The sequence below is a fragment of the Eublepharis macularius genome, chromosome 11, assembly GCF_028583425.1.
Source record: "Eublepharis macularius isolate TG4126 chromosome 11, MPM_Emac_v1.0, whole genome shotgun sequence".
In the NCBI taxonomy this organism is placed as follows: Eukaryota; Metazoa; Chordata; class Lepidosauria; order Squamata; family Eublepharidae; genus Eublepharis; species Eublepharis macularius.
In genome coordinates this window covers 14,961,162-14,979,434 of record NC_072800.1, presented here as the reverse complement: position 1 = coordinate 14,979,434, position 18,273 = coordinate 14,961,162, and the positions used below count along the sequence as shown (strand labels likewise).

Sequence of the window (18,273 nt, the reverse complement as noted above, 5' to 3'; positions counted from 1 at the left end):
ATGAATGTGTGAGTCATTCTTTTGAATGTTATTTTTAATATATTACTAATATCTGTTATTGCTATTTTATGGTGCAGAGTATTGGCGTTATGGCCACAGTCCTGCTAAGGCCCATTGATTTCAGTGGAAAAGTTAAGCATGCACCTCCCCAGGGGGCTTCGAGTGCCATCCTATGCAGAATTGCTCCAGTCTATGTCCACTGAAATCAATGAGCAGAAAAAGTAAGGTAAGTCTGCATAGGATCACACTGTTAAAAGTGCGAACTAGGTTGGATCTTGTCATAATGTTTTAAGCATTTGTTGCTGGATTTTATACATGCTTAGAATTGCAGCCATTGTCCTGTTAAATCTAACATGAGGCAGCTCATGTTATAAAATCAGAACATGAAACTAAGTGTAAAAATGCTTATCTATGCAATGCAAATAACAAAGAAAAATAGTTTTAATTTATGCAGAAGTGGAATTCTAGACAAAGAACCAAACTAAACTTTACCGTGGCCCTGGGTGCAACCTGTGGCTATCAACACCATTTTAGAAAGAAGATCTGGCCATTTAAAAAATTGGCCGATATCTTCTCTAAAATGGCAATGGTGGTCACAGTTCGGACTTGTGCATGCCATAACATTTATTTTGGAACTTTGCTAACAAAGGCTGTGAGTGGTAAGAATCTGGTTCATTGTTTCATGTTTTTGTACAAAGTATAGACAAAACAGTTTAACCAAGTTCAAAGATTTCAGAACAATGCTTAAACTACAATGAAATCAGCGGAATGTGAGCTGCAATTCTAAGCACACAAGAATGCCATTGCAGTCCATGAAACACACTTCCAAGTTGGACTACTGAATCCGTTTTCATCAAGTACGTATTTACTAGCTGACTGGGCTAGAACATGAAATATTAGAGGCATAGACCCAATCCAGCAGCAAGCCTTTCACTTACTTTTCCAAATAGCAGTCCCCACTCCATATCATGTCACGAGTAGACATGGGCACGAACAGAAACAAATCGAACATGGTGTTCGTTGTTCGTTGCCATCCATGAGCAACGAACAACAAACATTGATGAACGTGATCCTTTTCACGAACATGTTTGTTGTTCATCGTTCGTGGGGGCCAGCAGGCTCTCCTCCAGCCATCAAAATCCCTACCGCACCACTCCCAGAACCCCTACCTGAGCAGGCAGCAGGAAATGTACCAATAATAAATAATAGCTTGGCCCCAGAGCCTGGCAGCAGCCCGGGACTTGAAGGGGTAGATCCCTACCACACCACTCCCAGAAACCCTAGCTGAGCAGGCAGCAGGAAAGGTACCAGTAATAAATAATAGCTTGACCCCAGAGCCCGGCAGCAGTCCTGGAACCTGAAAGGGTAGATTCCTATCCCACCACCACACACAAAGAAAATTCAAGCTCCAATGCACTCACCCTGTCTCTCTAACAGCACCTGTCTCTCCCTGAAAGCCAGAGCTGGGAGCCCCCCTCCCCCCTGGTCTTTTCCTCTTGTAACAAATTTGGAGCTCCAGTCCATACTTGAAAGGAAGACCTGCCTATCAAGCTAAATTGGGCTTAGATTGGGGTTTCCAAGGCAACAGCAGGAGATCAGACAGTTCAGACAATCCCTGCCTGAGTTGCCAAGGGAATTGATTGCAGGTGCTAGACTGTCTGGCTTGATGAACAGCAACGAACGAGGCTTGCAAGGACCACCTGTTCGTTTAGAATGGGGCCTCACGAACAGCTTGTTCGCGAACAGCGGATTGGGCTGTTCGTGAGTTTTTTTAGTTCGTATTGCTGTTCGTGCCCATCTCTAGTCACGAGTTCCCTTTCAACCAATCCTCTTCCCCATCATTTAAAAAGCAGCTTGTGATAAGCGACAGCAGGCTGTTGTTTCAGAAAGAAGGTGACAGCGAGTCCCTTTGAAACCATGTTATTTAGTCCCACTTAATGGGAAACCAGCAGCTGTAAGTAAGTTTGGGAGAAAAGGTGAGATTTATTACAGATATTGAAGTAGTTGTTAATTTGTTTCTCAAGTAAGTGATATTTTAATTCTCGACTGGTGTCGAGAGTGTCCTTTCAAATTCCTTATCTGCAGTTTGGGTCAATAAATTATATCAGCAAACAGTGTTTTGCCTCCTGGTCCTTTCTGATAAGGGGAATTTGTACTTTGTTGGCTATTATGCGGGAAGAAAAATCAGCAGGAGGAAATTTCTTCAAAAACTAGAAGTTGATCCCAAATTCTACAGTTTAACGCTAGGGATGCTTTTAAAGTTTGCCTTATTAATCAGCAGATATCAAATGTATCTTCTCATTTTTGCTAAGCATCACAATGAAGTCAACAAGTTACACAACTGCATATGGAGAGTTTCCAATAGGAATTTTTTTTATGCTACAAGTTTAACAACGCTGTCTCATGCAGAGTTAGTCTGATTTAAGTCCATTGATTTCAATAGGCTCATTTATTTTTTTATTAATTTGTATTATTTAGAGTCTGCCTTTCTCACTGAGACTCAAGGTGGATTATACAGTGTAAGTCAATATGATCATGATCAATGGATGGAACATTCAATACACTATATAATAAGGAATGGATTGCAGAAATTTGAAAACAAGCAAAATTTTGAATATAGAGATAAAACACTGCTGATTTTTAACATAACATTTTAAACGATGCAGAAACTACCCACAGGAGCATATCTACATCAAAGGACGGTACCTGGTAGTATAATATACAGTTCCTGTCCCTTTACAAAAGCATCTCTCTGTGCTTTTTCTTATAACACAGCCCTATTACTTGAGTTTTATTCAGCCCCCTTGAATAATTCAGTTTTGCATAGTTTGTGGAAACGCAAGCGAGTGGGAGTTCTCCTGTTCAGGCAGGCCCTTCTACAAGGCGGGGTGGGCAGCTGTTGATTTTGCCTATCTGCAGAAAGCCCTGTTCAGAAGTTGCTGAAGTTGCTATGGAGAAACAGACGGGCAGTCCCATAGGTAGCCAAAACCTTGAACTGAGAGCCAAGCTACAAGTGACGCCTTACACAGGTTGGACACTTGTCAGCTTCCCTCAAGTTTTGATGAGAAATGTAGGCGTCCTGGTCTTACAGCGTGGCTCTCCATTACAGCTGAAAGACCAGGATGCCTACATTTCCCATCAAAACTTGAGGGAAGCTGACAAGCGTCCAACCTGTGTCAGGCGTCACTTGTAGCTTGGCTCTCAGACCAGTAACTGATAGTAAGTCAAGTAATATGCACGCTTTGCCTAGCTCCCAGTAACAATTGATCTGCAGCTTTCTGGACCATCTGGAGTCTTTGAGTTGACTTTGAGAGGAGACCTATGTAGAGTTTAGGGGTGTGCACCTCCCAAAATGCAGTAAATCTGATTTTTTTAACCCAATCTGAGAATTGATTCTTTAATTCTGAATTGATTCTTTAAATTGGTTTAGCTATTTTAGGGGGGGAGGTATTATTTTCTATGGAAAAATCACTCTGGGGACTATCCAGTTCATTTTTCAAACAAACTTCACCAAATTTGCAGGGGGCCTATGCCTGACTGTCCTCTAAAGATCCCCCAAGTTTCCAGAAGATTGGACCCCAGGGGCCAATTCTATGGGCTTCCAAAGAAGGTGCCCCCAGCCACTACATTGTTTCCTATGGGAAAACATCAAAGCTGACTCCCACTGCAGAAACACACTGGGGCAATGCTGCCATGGCCAAGGCACACCCCCAAATGCAAGCTGAACTCATCCCAGAGAAAGCACAACAGAAGCAAACTGAAGCACAGGGATGGAATCTCCCCAGGACAAAAGTGAAGCAAGGGGACCAACTTCACACCAAAGAATCACATCCATTCCACCCAAACTCAACTGAAGCAAGGGATTCTGTTGCAACTTAGCACCACGGAACCCATGCCATTCACAGCAGCCAGGCACTGGGTTCAGCCAGTGGAGAAACCCCTCAGAACAGAACCAAGCATTCCCTTGCTTCAGTTTGGCTTTTGATTTGGAATACTTGGACTTTACCAAATCAGCCAAAATTTGATGTTTTAATCCAAATTCTGAACCAAACTACACACCGCTAATAGAGTTCATTATAGCAGTCAAACCTGGATGTTATGATGGAGTGAATCCAGGTTGGCCATGTCCAAGGATGGGGGCCATCTTCCAGACTAGTTTGAGTTGGAAGAAGGCCCTGTTTTTGCAGCTTCATTAACCTGATTTTCTAGCAGCATTACTGGATCCAGTATAACATGTAAGCTCTTAGCAGAGCCAGCAAGCGTCAACTAAACCTCGCTGAAAGTAGAAAGCGCAATGTAATTGCGATTTCCACCTTCCCAACCAGCATCTTGTCTGGGTTCAGTTTCAATTTGTTTGCTTTCAGCCATTTGACCAAACGCCAAAGGCTTTATTTTTTCTTCTGTTTCCATTCTCACCCTCATCTATCTTTTCCCACCATAAGATGAGGAAAGAAAAGTATTCTTTTCTCAGCATTCATTGTTGGCTAGACATGGATCTGGATGTTTGGACTTGAATTTTTGGTCCCTCATTGACCTAGATTTTATCCTGAATCTAGGAGTCAGTGAGGTATTGTCATAGTATGTGGCACATTTTAAGTAGTCATAGATCCAGAGGAGTTAGCCATGTTAGTTTGTAGTAGCAAAATAGTAAAGAGTCCAGTAGCACTTTTAAGACTAACCAACTTTATTGTAGTATAAGCTGTTGAGAGCCAGAGCTCTCGAAGAGAGCTTGAAGAGAGCTGTGGGCGGCTCTCAAAAGTTTATGCTACAATAATAATATATTAAGATAGGTAAGAAAAGAATAGAGATGTAAGTGATAGAATTTGACAGAGGGTTGGAAAACTGTTGGAAGTCTTAGATAAAGGGGGGGAGGGAAAGGGTGGGGGATATTAGAAATAAGGGTATTAATGGGAAATGTGTAATTGTATTTTATACTCACCCAATAAAAAATTCTTAAAAAAAAAAAGCTTATGCTACAATAAAGTTGGTTAGTCTTAAAGGTTCTAAGTAGTGCGGCTGTTTGCACCTGTCCAGTGGTTATCCTGTCTATGCTGATATCAAACTTCATTTATAATCCATCTTTCTCACTGGGACTCAAGGCAGATTACAAATATGATAAGAACTATTCAGTCAATTGGAGCCAGTTTGGTGTAGTGGTAAAGAGTGGCAGGACTCTAATCTGGAGAGCCAGGTTTGATTCACCTTTGCTGGAAGCCAGCTGGGTGACCTTAAGTCAGTCACAGCTCTTTCAGGGCACTCTCTGCCCCACCCACCTCACGGGGTGATTGTTATAAGGATAATAATAACCTTTGTAAACCACTCTGAGTGGCTACTTCCCTAATTCCAGGTTTACTTTTTGGAAACTGGGAGCCAAGCTACTACGTGATCAAGTGGAGGGCAAGTGAACAGGGAGGAATACACGTGAGTCTGTTCACTTGCCAGGCAAGTGTAATTTGTCACTTGTAGCTTGGCTCTGGGAGGAGAGATTACTACAAGTAATTTTTGAAAGGAAAACTCTGGGAAGACATTGGATACATTTACTCGACATATGCTGGCATGTGCTCCTCTGATTTCTCTGACTCCTTTTGGTTTTTAGATTCTAATTTTGTTTTCGTCTCTGGAGTATGTGTTAAAATATACCTTTACGATATTCATGTAATCTTGATGATCTTCCTAGCTTTCTCCTTTCACCTTTCTAAAATGGTTTTCATTATTTTCATATACAGAACATTGTTTATGAATAAACTGCAGGCGGCAGTTCAGAATTTGTCCCAGTGGCCATTTGTGAAGAAGCTGTTTCTTGTGGATGGAGCTATAAGGAATGTAACACACCAGAAGTTATATTTCTTTAAAGGTAATGCTTTAAAGGTAACACTTGTGTGAGTACTCATATCAGATGGTTGCCATGACATTCATGAGAGGGAAAGAGAGATCTTTTATACCCAAGATGCTTCAGCCAACTCCTAGCTGTGTATCCATGTAGGCGTTAGTTTCTGCCCATTTACACTATTGCTTTTATTCAAAAGAATGGTTAATCTGCCAATGAAACCACGTGTTACTGAGCGTAACATGCAGGGCTTTTTTCAGGGGGAGCGCGAGGGAACGGAGTTCTGGAACCTCTTGAAAATGGTCACATGGCCGGTGGCCCCGCCCCCTGATCTCCAGACAGAGGGGAGTTTAGATTGCCCTCCATGCCGTTTAGCAGTGCGGAAGGCAATCTAAACTCTCCTCTGTCTGGAGATCAGGGGGCGGGGCCACCAGCCATGTGATCATTTTCTCCGAGGGCAACACACTGAGTTCCACCACCTCTTTTCCCAGAAAAAAAAGCGCTGGTAACCTGCATTAAAAAGCCGCATGTAAGGAAATCTGGAGAGATAAGATGGCAGAATACGCGTTGATGGCAAAATTAACAAGCTATTTAAACAGAAGACCAATGAGAGAATTCGAAGAGAAATGGGGAAATTATTTTGCTTACAAAGGATAAAATGCATAAAATGTCTTAGTTTTAGAAACCAGAATAGGATGGTATACTGATATATTGTTATAGATTGGATAGGTTTTGATAAGATGAAATTGGTTAAATATTAGTGATGAGGTAGAATGCGTGATATGGAAACTTTGGCAAAACAGTTAAGCTACATAGAAACAATCTGTATGGAAGCATAAGACCATACTAAGATACAGCAGTTAGAATGTACAGGGAGACCACTTGTTTTGACCTTTAGTTGATCTAAAATTGAATATTGTGTAGGAAAAAGATCGTATTTAGTTTGAGAAGACACACAGGAGTTGGAATAGGAGACATAATACTGATGAACTCTGATTAAGATATGTTCTGTGTACTCTGTATTTTATTATTACAACTCCTGTAGTGCAAAAACTTAATGTTCCTCTGACCCTGTTATTCCCCTTTCTTCTTTTGTACCCCTCTGTTACTTTTTTTGTATTGTATTCCTGCGCCCTCAGATAAGCATTTGCTTTACAACCTTAAAATTACTGTGGATTTTGATCATGTATTGCAGAAGCATTACAAAACCTGGGAAAGTTGGCACAGTATGCAAAAAAAGAGGAACTCGTGAAGATAAACCCTGGAACATTCTTTGTGGCGCTCAGACAGGTAGGTCTTCCTTGCAGAGGAATACCACCCAACAGTGGTCAACCCATGGTTGTTGTGGGTTTTCCGGACTGTATTGCCGTGGTCTTGACATTGTAGTTCCTGACATTTCGCCAGCAGCTGTGGCTGGCATCTTCAGAGGTGTAGCACCAAAAGACAGCGATCTCTCAGTGTCACAGACCACGGCAATACAGCCCGGAAAACCCACAACAACCATCGTTCTCCGGCCGTGAAAGCCTTCGACAATACATAGTGGTCAACCCACTTCAGGCCTAAAATGGGGCACAGAATCCAAAGTCTCCCTTGGTTGTTGCTCCCCAGCATGAGAATTCAGAAGGGTACAGCCTCTGTAGGAAGAGGCTCCATTTACTCTTTGTGGCTATTGCTTTGATTTACCGCTCATCAAAGCTGGGCATCAAGGCATCACTGTAGTCCTGCCACTTCTTGTCTGGCGAAAGAAAAAAGAGTAAACCGTGACCTGTTTACTATTACAATTTAAAGATACAGTATAACAAGTTAAACAAGGTGTCTTTTATGTAACTTATATGTATCAATTCACAGAAATTCTTAAGCAATAATATAGCTGACAACAGTCAATAAATAGAAGGTGCTGTATGTAAAGCAGCTAGCAGCAACACGTAATCATAGGAATTCAAAGTGCAATAGTGCTTATAAACTCCTTATCTTAAAGTGCAAATGCTATCTTAGGAGGAACCGCACCTCCTTAGATCGCAAAGAGTTCATACAATAATTTCATAAATGCAACCGTCGCTCAATACAGTATAATCCAGATTCCAATATCAGCAATAAGCTTGCAATGGCCATTTCCATACACGTTGAATAATGCACTTTCAATGCACTTTAGCAATCTTTTGGAAGTGGATTTTTTGTTCCACACATGGAAAAGCAGTTCCAAATGTTCACTAAAGAGTATTGAAAGTGGATTATCCAATGTGTGTGGAAGCAGCCAATAACTATAATATAGTCAACAATTCATACATAGTAACTGCAATGGGTTTGCTAGCGAGAAAATCCAATTTCTGACATCCCCTTCCTCCTGGCAGTTACCAAGAGTAATAAATCAGAGGTAATTATATACCAATATCCATGCACAATGGCCGCTCGCTCTATGGCGTGTGAGCGCCTGGCATCTTCTGTAGTTGGTGGGGCTGAGCAGGCAGCTGCAATTACAACAGGGGAGAAAACACTGTGGTGTGACCAAGGTTACTATCAAAACTTTCGTTTATCCTTTCATCAGAATCAAGTGGTTTAGCTAAATCCTATCTGAGGAACAATCCAGATTTAGCTAAACCACTTGATTCTGACAAGTGGTTTAGCTAAATCTGGATTGTTCCTCAGACAGGGACTTGCATGCTTGACAGTGTAATCCTAAGAAGGTACATTTAGAAACCTACTAAGTTCTGATCAATGGGGCTTACTTCCAGAAAAGTGTCCTTAGGAATACTGCTAGCTTCTCCCAAATTAAAACATCCATGCTGTAACAGTTCCCTCTAGACTTCTCTCTGACTGTTTCTTATAAATGTTTCTTTGAAGATGGAACTTGTATTCCTAAGAGCCAATTTGACGTAGTGGTTAGGAGTGGCAGGACTGTAATCTGGAGAGCCAGGTTTGATTCCCCACTCCTCCGCTCGAAGCCAGCTGGGTCAGCCACAGCTCTCTTGGAGCTCTCTCAGCCCCACCCTCCTCACAGGGAGATTGTCGTGAGGATAATAATAACACACTTTGTAAATTACTCTGAGTGGGTGTTAAGTTGTCCTGAAAGGCAATATATGAATTGAATGTCGTTCTCGTTGTCGTCATCATCATCATCTCTGCAGCCTAACATTATGAAGCCTTAATATTTGATTCTGCTAAATGCATAAGCTGAAGCGTATGGATCTGAAAAGTCTGTGAGCCCGGATTCTTTCAAGTTCTGTCCTGTTTAAACTACCCATCATTCATCAGTTTCTTCCAGGGCTCCACTCCTTACCTGCAAGATTCTGCATGAAAGAACTTTAAGAAGTTCTCAACTTTTGAAATAAAGGATGAGCCACCTTTGCAGCTATTAAGAGTCAGGGCTAAAAAGTGGCAGCCCAAACCACACAGTTACAGATGCCTTTGTAGACAAGATCGCCGTTTGATGCTGAGTAATGTTTTGTATATATGTGTGCATTACATACATCTGTCATTTTGGATCAATGGAACAGGTTCAATAATGTATCATCTCCTCTTTAGAGTCTGATGAGTGATGCACCCTCTGGCTGCAATGATGCTTTTATGAGGAGCCTTGGATTGCCACCAGACTCGGAGATCGGAGATGTCCTTGAAGAATTTGTGTGCTATCAAAATGGCTCCAGTGAATCTTCCAAGTTAAGGAACCGAATCCATTTAGTAAAGGAATCTGTAAGTTTTTTCTTTTTCATGACGGTGATTGAACATTCAGTTTTTATTCTCCCACAGTAAAGATTTAATATGGCGTAAGGTAGATTTAGGAATCTGAGGGGCTGTGCAGCTGGTACTAGAGAAACATAATCCAGTGGTAGACAGTCAATCCTATGGATACCTTCTGTGAACGTGGTGTCTACAATGAGGTCATCTGCACCACTTAAATTCCTGTAGTATTTCCTGCGTTGAAAATGAGGGCGGACTAGACAGTGCTCCTTCCAACTCAGAAGCCTCTGAGATGGGGACAACAGGGGCCCCTTGCTGGATTAAGGATGTTAAATGCATCATGAGAAACCCTTCACCACTCAAGATGTGTACACTGTTTTTTTCCAGACTCAGTATTATGATGCTTCACAAACTTACAAAGCCTGTATCGAAGCAGAACAAAAATAAATGAGTTTTAAAGAATGGCTCTTTTGTACAATTTTTAAGTCTCTTAAATGCTACCATTATGTCTTCCGCCACTTTCACAAGAGAAATCTATTGGGGGTGTGGTGTGGTGTCAGGCTGTGGATGACAGGATGTGGTGAACAGGTCCCTGCAACAAGAAGTCCAAGCTTTTAGTTAAATGGTTTTTATTCAGAAATCCAATTTTTCCATATATATGTCCATAGAACCACTCAGAGGCAAGAAAGCATCCAAGCAGTACACACTTCCTTGATAGGAATAGAAACTTGAGAAAAGTACAGCTCTAAATACTCAAACATTTCCCCCCTCCCAAACCACAGGTTTGTGCGGAAAAGTGTCTGGGAACTTCTGCTGGAGTTTATAGCTCAAGCTAGACAAGACAAAGAGGCATAAAAGAAACGGCAACATTTCAGACAGTGCAAGGTCACTTCTGGGAGCTTCAAAGAAAGAGATAACACAGCTGTGTTCTCAGGCTGCCAGAGGGAGAAACGAAAGTGATGGTTAGATGGTTAGAGCATCTGCAAAATGAAATCACGGCCAGTATTCGCAGTGGTTCAACACATAGAACAATGTGTTGAACCACATTGTTCAACACATTGTTACAGTCATGACGTGTGGCTTCAAGGTTCTGGACTGTTAACAGCCACCTCAGATCCCCAGAAAGAAGATTTGCCCTGGATCCAACTTTGTCCCACTCAGATCCAAACCAAATACTGTATGAAAGCAGATCACATGATTTGCTTTGCTCCATGGCTGACCAGGGGCTCCAGATTTCTGTCCCTCTAGGCCTCCCTCATCTTGGCCACTATTATGATTTTCAGACTGTGTTTCTAGGAAGCCTGGGGTTCCTCATAAGCTATTGGGACTTCCTTGATGGGAAAATGAACCATACCAGCTTCCACCATTATGGATAGTCTCCTACAGGGGGCTGTTTGTACTATTTGGGACTATTTCTGTGAGAGGTGACCTGAAGGTCCACCAGTGCTGTGCACAGACTTATAATGCCCCCTGGAATCTTCTTCCATGGGTAGGGATTCCTCAACAGACAGATCAAGCACAAAACTGCAGTTGTGCTGTTGAACCCCCCCCCCTCCTACATATCCAGTTCCTCTTTTCTTTCTTTCCTTGTGAGTAATTTCCACTTCACTTACTTGGTTGATGTATCCCTCATCTCTCCTTAGATCCAGCTTCTGCAGAGCATGATTCATGGACAACACGACCTGCCAGTTTCCATAACTGAAGGATATTTGGGCTGGCAAGAGATAGGAGAGCAGTTGGCTGAGACGAGTGCCAGCTGCAGGGAAATAATGAAGTCTCTGGGCAAGACGCGGGCTGTGGAGGACGCCGCGTTAAGCTCTTGCCAGGAGCAGCTCATCCAATCCCTGTAGGTAGTACATGAAAAACTGGTTTTCTTCTCTACCCCAACAGAATAAAATGTGATTTGATTGGAGCAGCTAGGTTATCAGAAAACTTGGGGAAAGAGCTACGTTTTGTGTGGAACTCAGAGTTGCAGCCACCGTGTGTTCCCCTTCTTTGTATTGTCTAGGCCTACCTACTCTGTGTCGAAGCATCATTGTGAAATGGAGGCGTCTTAGGGTTACCATTAGAGATGGGCACGATCTGCATTACGATTGAAAAAACCCACGATAATGGCAATCTCGCTATCGTGACCCGGTGGATCGTGATCATCCATGGCCAATGATCCAGTGATTGGGAGAGGCCTGGATTGTTGCATTCGGGCTCAGATTGGGGATCCAGACACTCAGGCACCAGCAATCTATTCCCCTGGCAACGGAGCCAGGGGAAAGCCTGAGCTCTGTTTGCCCTCCTTCTGTCGCCCTGGAAACCTGAATGGAAGCCCAGCTTTCCTTGATCAGCAGGGCTTCCTTCCAATCACGGAGCAGCAAAGCAGTCACAAGTTGGGAGAAGACACTCAGGGGAGGGAGGGGGAGGGGGTGTTCTGTAGCCATGGGCACTCCAATCTCATCCCTGCAAACCCTGGTAGGCAGCTCTGATGGCCAAACACAGACCTTCTGTGTTGTTGAATGGGACCTGAGGGGAGGCGGCTCATTGCCGCCTTCCTGTGCCCACCAGGCCCGGCGGCCGCCACCCCCCCCCCACCTTCCCACATAGCTGGGAATAGCAGCACGGCCCACTTCGGCCTCCACGATCCATGATCCATGGATCGGGAACGGGAGATGATCGGTGTGGATCGTTAATTCAGGATCGTCGCTGGCGCCGATCCACGATCAGCTGGATTGTTAATTTTTTTTGGATCGTGCCCATCTCTAGTTACCATCCTCCAGGTGGTGCCTGGAAATCTCCCAGAATTACAACTGATCTCCAGCCAACAGAGATCAGTTCCCCTGGAGAAAATGGCTGCTGTAGAGGGCAGAGTCTATGGTGTTACATATTGTTACCCTAACTCCGGTCCCCAAACCTTGCCTTCTCCAGGTTCCATCCCCCAAACCTCCAGAAATTTCCCAAGCCATAGCTGGCAACCCTAGGGAGTCCCCTTGCAGTTGGTGGCAGCTGATAATGTGGAATGGGGCAACATATATTAGAATTATGTCAGGCTGTGGTGTAAGGGGAACTATATATTCTGGAAGGGATGGGGGAATTCAACAGCATGGCTGCTGTTTTGTAGTTGACAGTTATGCCCATATAATACAAACTGAACCACAGTTACACTTTTCTAAACCCACTGAAGTCAATGAATTTAGAAGGGTAAGATCTGAGACTCATAGCACCTTAAAGGCCAAGAAGATTTCTAGGGTATAAGCTTTCAAGAGTCAAAACTCCCTTTGCTAGATATTTAGGATTGGGTGTAGGGTATAAGGGATATAACTCTGTTTAGGATTCCACTGATGGATAGAAAATGTATCTACCTTTCTAAAACAGGAACTCTGCCATGGCAATTGCATTCTGTTTACATTTGGGGGGATTTTTTCCTTAAGTCCTGAAGTCATAGCTGACTTATGGCAACCCTTGGCGGGATTTTCATGGCAAGAGACTAACATGGGTGGTTTGCCATTGCCTGCTTCTGCAATCCTGGTCTTCACTGGAGGTCTCCCATCCAATTACTAACCAAGGCAGACCCTGCTTAGCTTCTGAGATCTGATGAGGTCAGGCTTGCCTGGGTTCTCCAAGTCAGGGATAATAAATAGATGGGAAGGGGAAAAATGATTTCTTGAACAGTAGAGATGAGATCCTGGGGATAAACATATTAGCATTTCTAATTAAAACAGCCACACAGAGTTGCAAAGGCAATGCCCTGCCCAGTCCATATACATTTTGGTTGCTTACAGTGTCATCTTGGAAATGATAGTTTCAGTGGGTTGCCGCCAGCCCCGGCACCAGGGTTTCTGGCGCCGGAGGCCAGCCTCACACGTGCACCGTGTGTGCGTGGGCCCCGGACTGCGCGATGATGTCATCACGTGATGACGTCCTTGCGCAGCGCCGCTGGCAGGTGGCTGGGGCAGAGCGAGGAGGTTGCTCACGCTCCGCACATGACCCCGGCTGCCTGTCGTCCCTGGCCCTTGGCTGCTGCGCCTGCCTGGGGGTGGGCGGCGGTGGCAGCGGTGGCGAGGGGCTGGCCAGTGGCAGTGCAGGGCTGGCTGGCAGTGGTGTGGGACATGCGCCTCCTGCCCCGACACCCCCTCTGGCACCCCCTCTGGCCCCCGGCGCCTGCGGCCCCCGCCTCACCACCTCAACGGTGGCGCCGGCCCTGGTTGCCGCATTGATCTGTAATAGAAGAGAAAGATTTGGGTCGAGAACTAACTTAAAGACCAACTAGATTTCCAGGGTATGAGCTTTCAAGACGAAGGGAGCTCTGACTCTCGAAAGCTCATACCCTGGAAATCTAGTTGGTTTTTAAGGTGCTCCTGGACTTGAATCTTGCTCATCTTGGAAACGAGAAATTAAAACTATTGGTGTAAGTTGCTCTCTTCCATTTGACAAGCATTGATTTCTCTCTCTTTCTCTCTCGTGTTTCCAAATGAGTTGCAAAGTGAAAAGATGCTATGTTTGCTGCTTCTGTTTGTGTCTAAGCTAAGCTTTTTGTGTGATGACAAACCGTGCCTGGGAATAGAATTCTCCGAATAAATAATAAATAAGAAGTTGCTCGAACAGCCCAAGGAGCTGTGACTGCAGAAATGTTTCAGAATAGTTTTAATATTGGTTAGGCGCTTTTTTTGGTGGTATATGATGGCAAATTACTACATAAGACGGTCAGCGTATATTTTTTAAGAAGTAATTACTTCAAGGCTCAGCCAAATTAGCCTTATAAATGCTGACTATGCATAGAGTATTGTGGTCCTAGTCCTCATTTAGAGTTGCAAGTTAATTGGTTTCATCAGCCCACTGATGAAAGCTTTAATTAATTGAGAATGACAAATTTTAATCAAATGGGAATGAGGAGGAGGTGTTATTTCCTAAGCTCTTTTGCCTAGAATGTGTTGTTACAACAAGACATAAAAAAGACAATCTTTAATATAGTTTTGGACTATTATTTGGCAAGGCGAGACAGAAAACTATAGTGTCCCGGCGTATCTGAGTTGAGTATATGTGCTCCTTTTCTTCGAATGAATGGGAGCTTTTGCTTATTAATTGCAGGTTCCTGCATGGTCCCTGCCTCATACAGGTGTTGATAATGCACAGGTTTGTTTAAATTGGATTAATTGGTTAAAAAAGCAAATGCTGCACCCAAAAGGCAGATTTGTTCTTTGCATGTGTTTTCTGTTAGTTTTGTAAATGTTAGAGGATGGGTGCCAAGAAGTCTTTGATAATGGAACTGCCTGGTTTATGTTCACTGTCTGTCCCACAAGGACAGAGAGAACCAGTTTGGTGTAGTGGTTAAGAGTGCGGGACTCTAGTTGAGAGAACTGGGTCTGATTCCCCACTCCTCCTCTTGAAGCTAGCTGGGTGGCCTTGGGTCAGTCACAGCTCTTTCAGAGTCCTCTCAGCCCCACCCACCTTAAAGGGTGATTGTTGTTGTGGAGATAATCAGGGCTTTTTTTCTGGGAAAAGAGGTGGTGGAACTCAGCGGTGGAACTCAGGACCACACAATAATGTCACTTTGGGTCAGCTGGAACAATGGGGGAGTTTTTTAAAGTTTAAATCGCCCTCCGCGAAAATGGTCACATGGCTGGTGGCCCCGCCCCCTGATCTCCGGACAGAGGGGAGTTTAGATTGCCCTCCGCGCCGCTCCAGCGGCATGGAGGGCAATCTAAACTCCCTTCTGTCTGGAGATCAGGGGGCGGGGCCACCGGCCATGTGACCATTTTTGAGAGGTGCTGGAACTCCATTCCACTGTGTTCCCACTGAAAAAAAGCCCTAATAATGATATACTTTATAAATCGCTCTGAGTGGGTGTTAAGTCATCCTGAAAGGCAGTATATAAACTGAATATTATTACAAGGCTGTTAACCTGCTGTTCTCCTTCAGAGATTTTGGCATTTTCTACAGCAAAGACTCTAAGTTTTCACATCTGGGTCTACTACCAACTATACAAATTATACCCAGTAGCAAGCAATCCTGGCTCTCTAACAAATGTACCTTTATAATATGAAGGCCAGAAGCTTGACTTGCTCATGCTGTTGTGTTGCCCATGGGTGAGGGAACTCAGTACTGATTCACTATCCTCTCAAAACCATGTGCAACGTCACCAGTCTACATGTGGACACTGGCATGGGGTCATGTGAATTAGCTCTCAGAGAGGACCTCAATAATCATCACGAGGAAACCAGTGATCTAAAATGCTATTCCCACTTCCCACTTCCTTCCATCCACAAATGACTTCATCTGGGCGGGAAACTCCTCTGCTTCTCTTCAGAATGTTTTCTTTGGTTCTTCAAAAAGGCCCAGTTTTCTTATTGGTATCTATTAAATCCCTCAGCCAGAAGGCGAACCACATGCTCATGAATGCTTTTTCTGACATAAATAAAATATAGGTGGTCTGGTGGTTTGTGCCCCCTCAGAAGTACTGTAGGTGTCAGTCCCTGGCAGGTAGATCCCTCAAGCCCATCTACAGTGAACGCACATTGGTTCCATGAGAAGCAGCTTTATTAGAATCCATACAATTCAGGTCTGCACTCCATCACGGAGTTTGACAGAAGTGGCCATTCAAATCAGGCAATCTCTGTTGTACTTCATTTTCCTGCGCTTCAAATGACAGAGTTTTGGCGTGCAAGCTTACACAAGTTCTGTGAGAATTGACTTAGTTATGACTATGGATCAGATAGACAACAACTTATTCCCAGCATCTGGGGAGGGTAACTGAAATTGGCATTTAGATACTTCAAGGTTACAGCTAGCCAAGACTCGCGTATTTCTCTAAGATAAGGGAGAGGCCCTTGCTTGGGTCTTCAGGAACATCTGCACTACAGTTATGCAGGAAGAGAGAGAGAGAGAGAGAGTGCATATTAATTAATACACATTAATACGGTAGCATGACTTTAGCATAATGTCAGCAACAGCATCATGGCATGTATGTAGACAGACAGACAGTAGGTGACATATGGCATGGGGTGTGCATCTTATACAACATGTGCATTCACTTATGCATTCACTTTTTAGTCCCATTCATATTTTACCTTTTTAAGCATTCTTTTTTCAAAATATTTTTAATAAATTTGTAAGTCACACATTTGTAGACATTCCAAAATGGCAAACATTCATCACAAAGTAAGAAATAAATAACAATATGGAAACAGTATCAAAGGTTTCCAACAAATAGACAATCCGGTTAAGTTAATGATCGCTTCTGTTATATTAGAGATGTTCAAAAACACTGTACTATCCTTATAACACTTGTTAACCACTTAGAATGTCACGTGCAGCCTAGCCAGAGTACTCATGTACTGACATACAGAAATCCTTTGCTCTGGAGTAGAGGACTACTAAGAGCGGAACTACAAGTGACACCTGTCACAGGTTGGACACTTGTCAGCTTCCCTCAAGTTTTGATGGGAAATGTAGGCAGCTTGGTGGAATGTTGGACAAGTGACCGTTGAAAAGTCCATTGGACAGCAGTCGGAGAGCCAAGCTGCAAGACCAGGACGCCTACATTTCCCATCAAAACTTGAGGGAAGCTGACAAGTGTCCAATCTGTGCCTTTTGTCACTTGTAGTTCCGCTCTAAGGCTATGAAACACAAGATAGCAGAATCCAATGTTCCTGCTGCTACATTTAACTATAAAACATCATCCACCAGACTGTTCTAAGATATACGAATATGCAGTTAGGATTGTGTCTTCAAGCACATTAAACTTTTAAAATTGATTATTGGTATATGAGCTACTCATTCCGCTAAGGCTCTTTGCAAAGGGATGTTATTTTTCTCTACTAGTGAAGGGGTTGTACAAAACGCTGCCTCCACACCTTTTTAAGCATTCTTAAAACATTTTTGGTATACACCTGAACAGGGCTTTTTTTCTGGGAAGAGGTGGTGGAATTCAGGACCGCACAATGACGTCACTTTCGGTCAGCTGGGACAAAGGGGGAGTTTTTTAAAGTTTAAATTGCCCTTGGCAAAAATGGTCACATGGCCAGTGAGCCCGCCCCCTGGAGTGGTGCGGAGGGCAATCTAAACTCCCCTCTGTCTGGTGATCAGGGGGTGGGGCCACCAGCCATGTGACCATTTTCAAGAGGTGCCAGAACTCCGTTCCATCTCATTCGCACTGAAAAAAGCCCTGCACCTGACAACTGCAACATGGATCAGTATACATAATAATGTATTTGTTTACTTCATTTGTGCCCCACCTTTCTCACAACTGGGGACTCAAAGTAGCTTACATTGTTCTCCTCCTTCAGGAATTATACAGTTCCTGGTATATATCAGAAAATAAGTTCTTGATCATAGTAACAGCTGAACTGGTTTCCCCCCTCTTTGGCAGGTTTTGGGACACTCTTGATGAGCTGTGGTTCGACCTTGAGAAGAACTTGTACTGGAAAAGCTTAGCAACAATTGTTAGGAGAACATGTGAGATGGCTTACTATGCCAACGAAGGGGATGGTATCCTAAGAGGGCAACCTAGTAAGTAAATGGTTACTACCATAGAGAACCTTCATCACTAACGACTAGATCTATCTACATACATAACTTTTATGTTTGTTTCTCTCATTAGTGTGTTTTCACAACTGTTCAATGGAGGGGTCAGTTTATAGAGGAGGTTATATGGGAGGTTAGTTTATAGGCTGAGCCTGGCAACTGGCAGGAGAGTGGGGGAGGGGAAATGGGGGGTGAGTGCTGTTGGAAATTCCTAGAGCTCTCCTATGTCATTTCTGGGGTTTCCCTCGAAAAGACAT

At 43.6% G+C, this 18,273-nt stretch overlaps 1 protein-coding gene across 1 annotated transcript in view; it reads left to right on the top strand.

The window, feature by feature from the left end:
* ABCA13 (ATP binding cassette subfamily A member 13) overlaps positions 1–18,273 on the top strand; it is a 345,676-nt gene that overhangs the window by 42,749 nt on the left and 284,654 nt on the right. Inside the window, exons 11-15 of the mRNA XM_054991725.1 lie at positions 5,597–5,622; positions 5,727–5,823; positions 9,350–9,517; positions 11,149–11,351; positions 17,862–17,980. Of these exons, the coding sequence (XP_054847700.1) occupies positions 5,597–5,622; positions 5,727–5,823; positions 9,350–9,517; positions 11,149–11,351; positions 17,862–17,980 (613 nt within the window). The remainder of the gene's footprint in view (positions 1–5,596; positions 5,623–5,726; positions 5,824–9,349; positions 9,518–11,148; positions 11,352–17,861; positions 17,981–18,273) is intronic.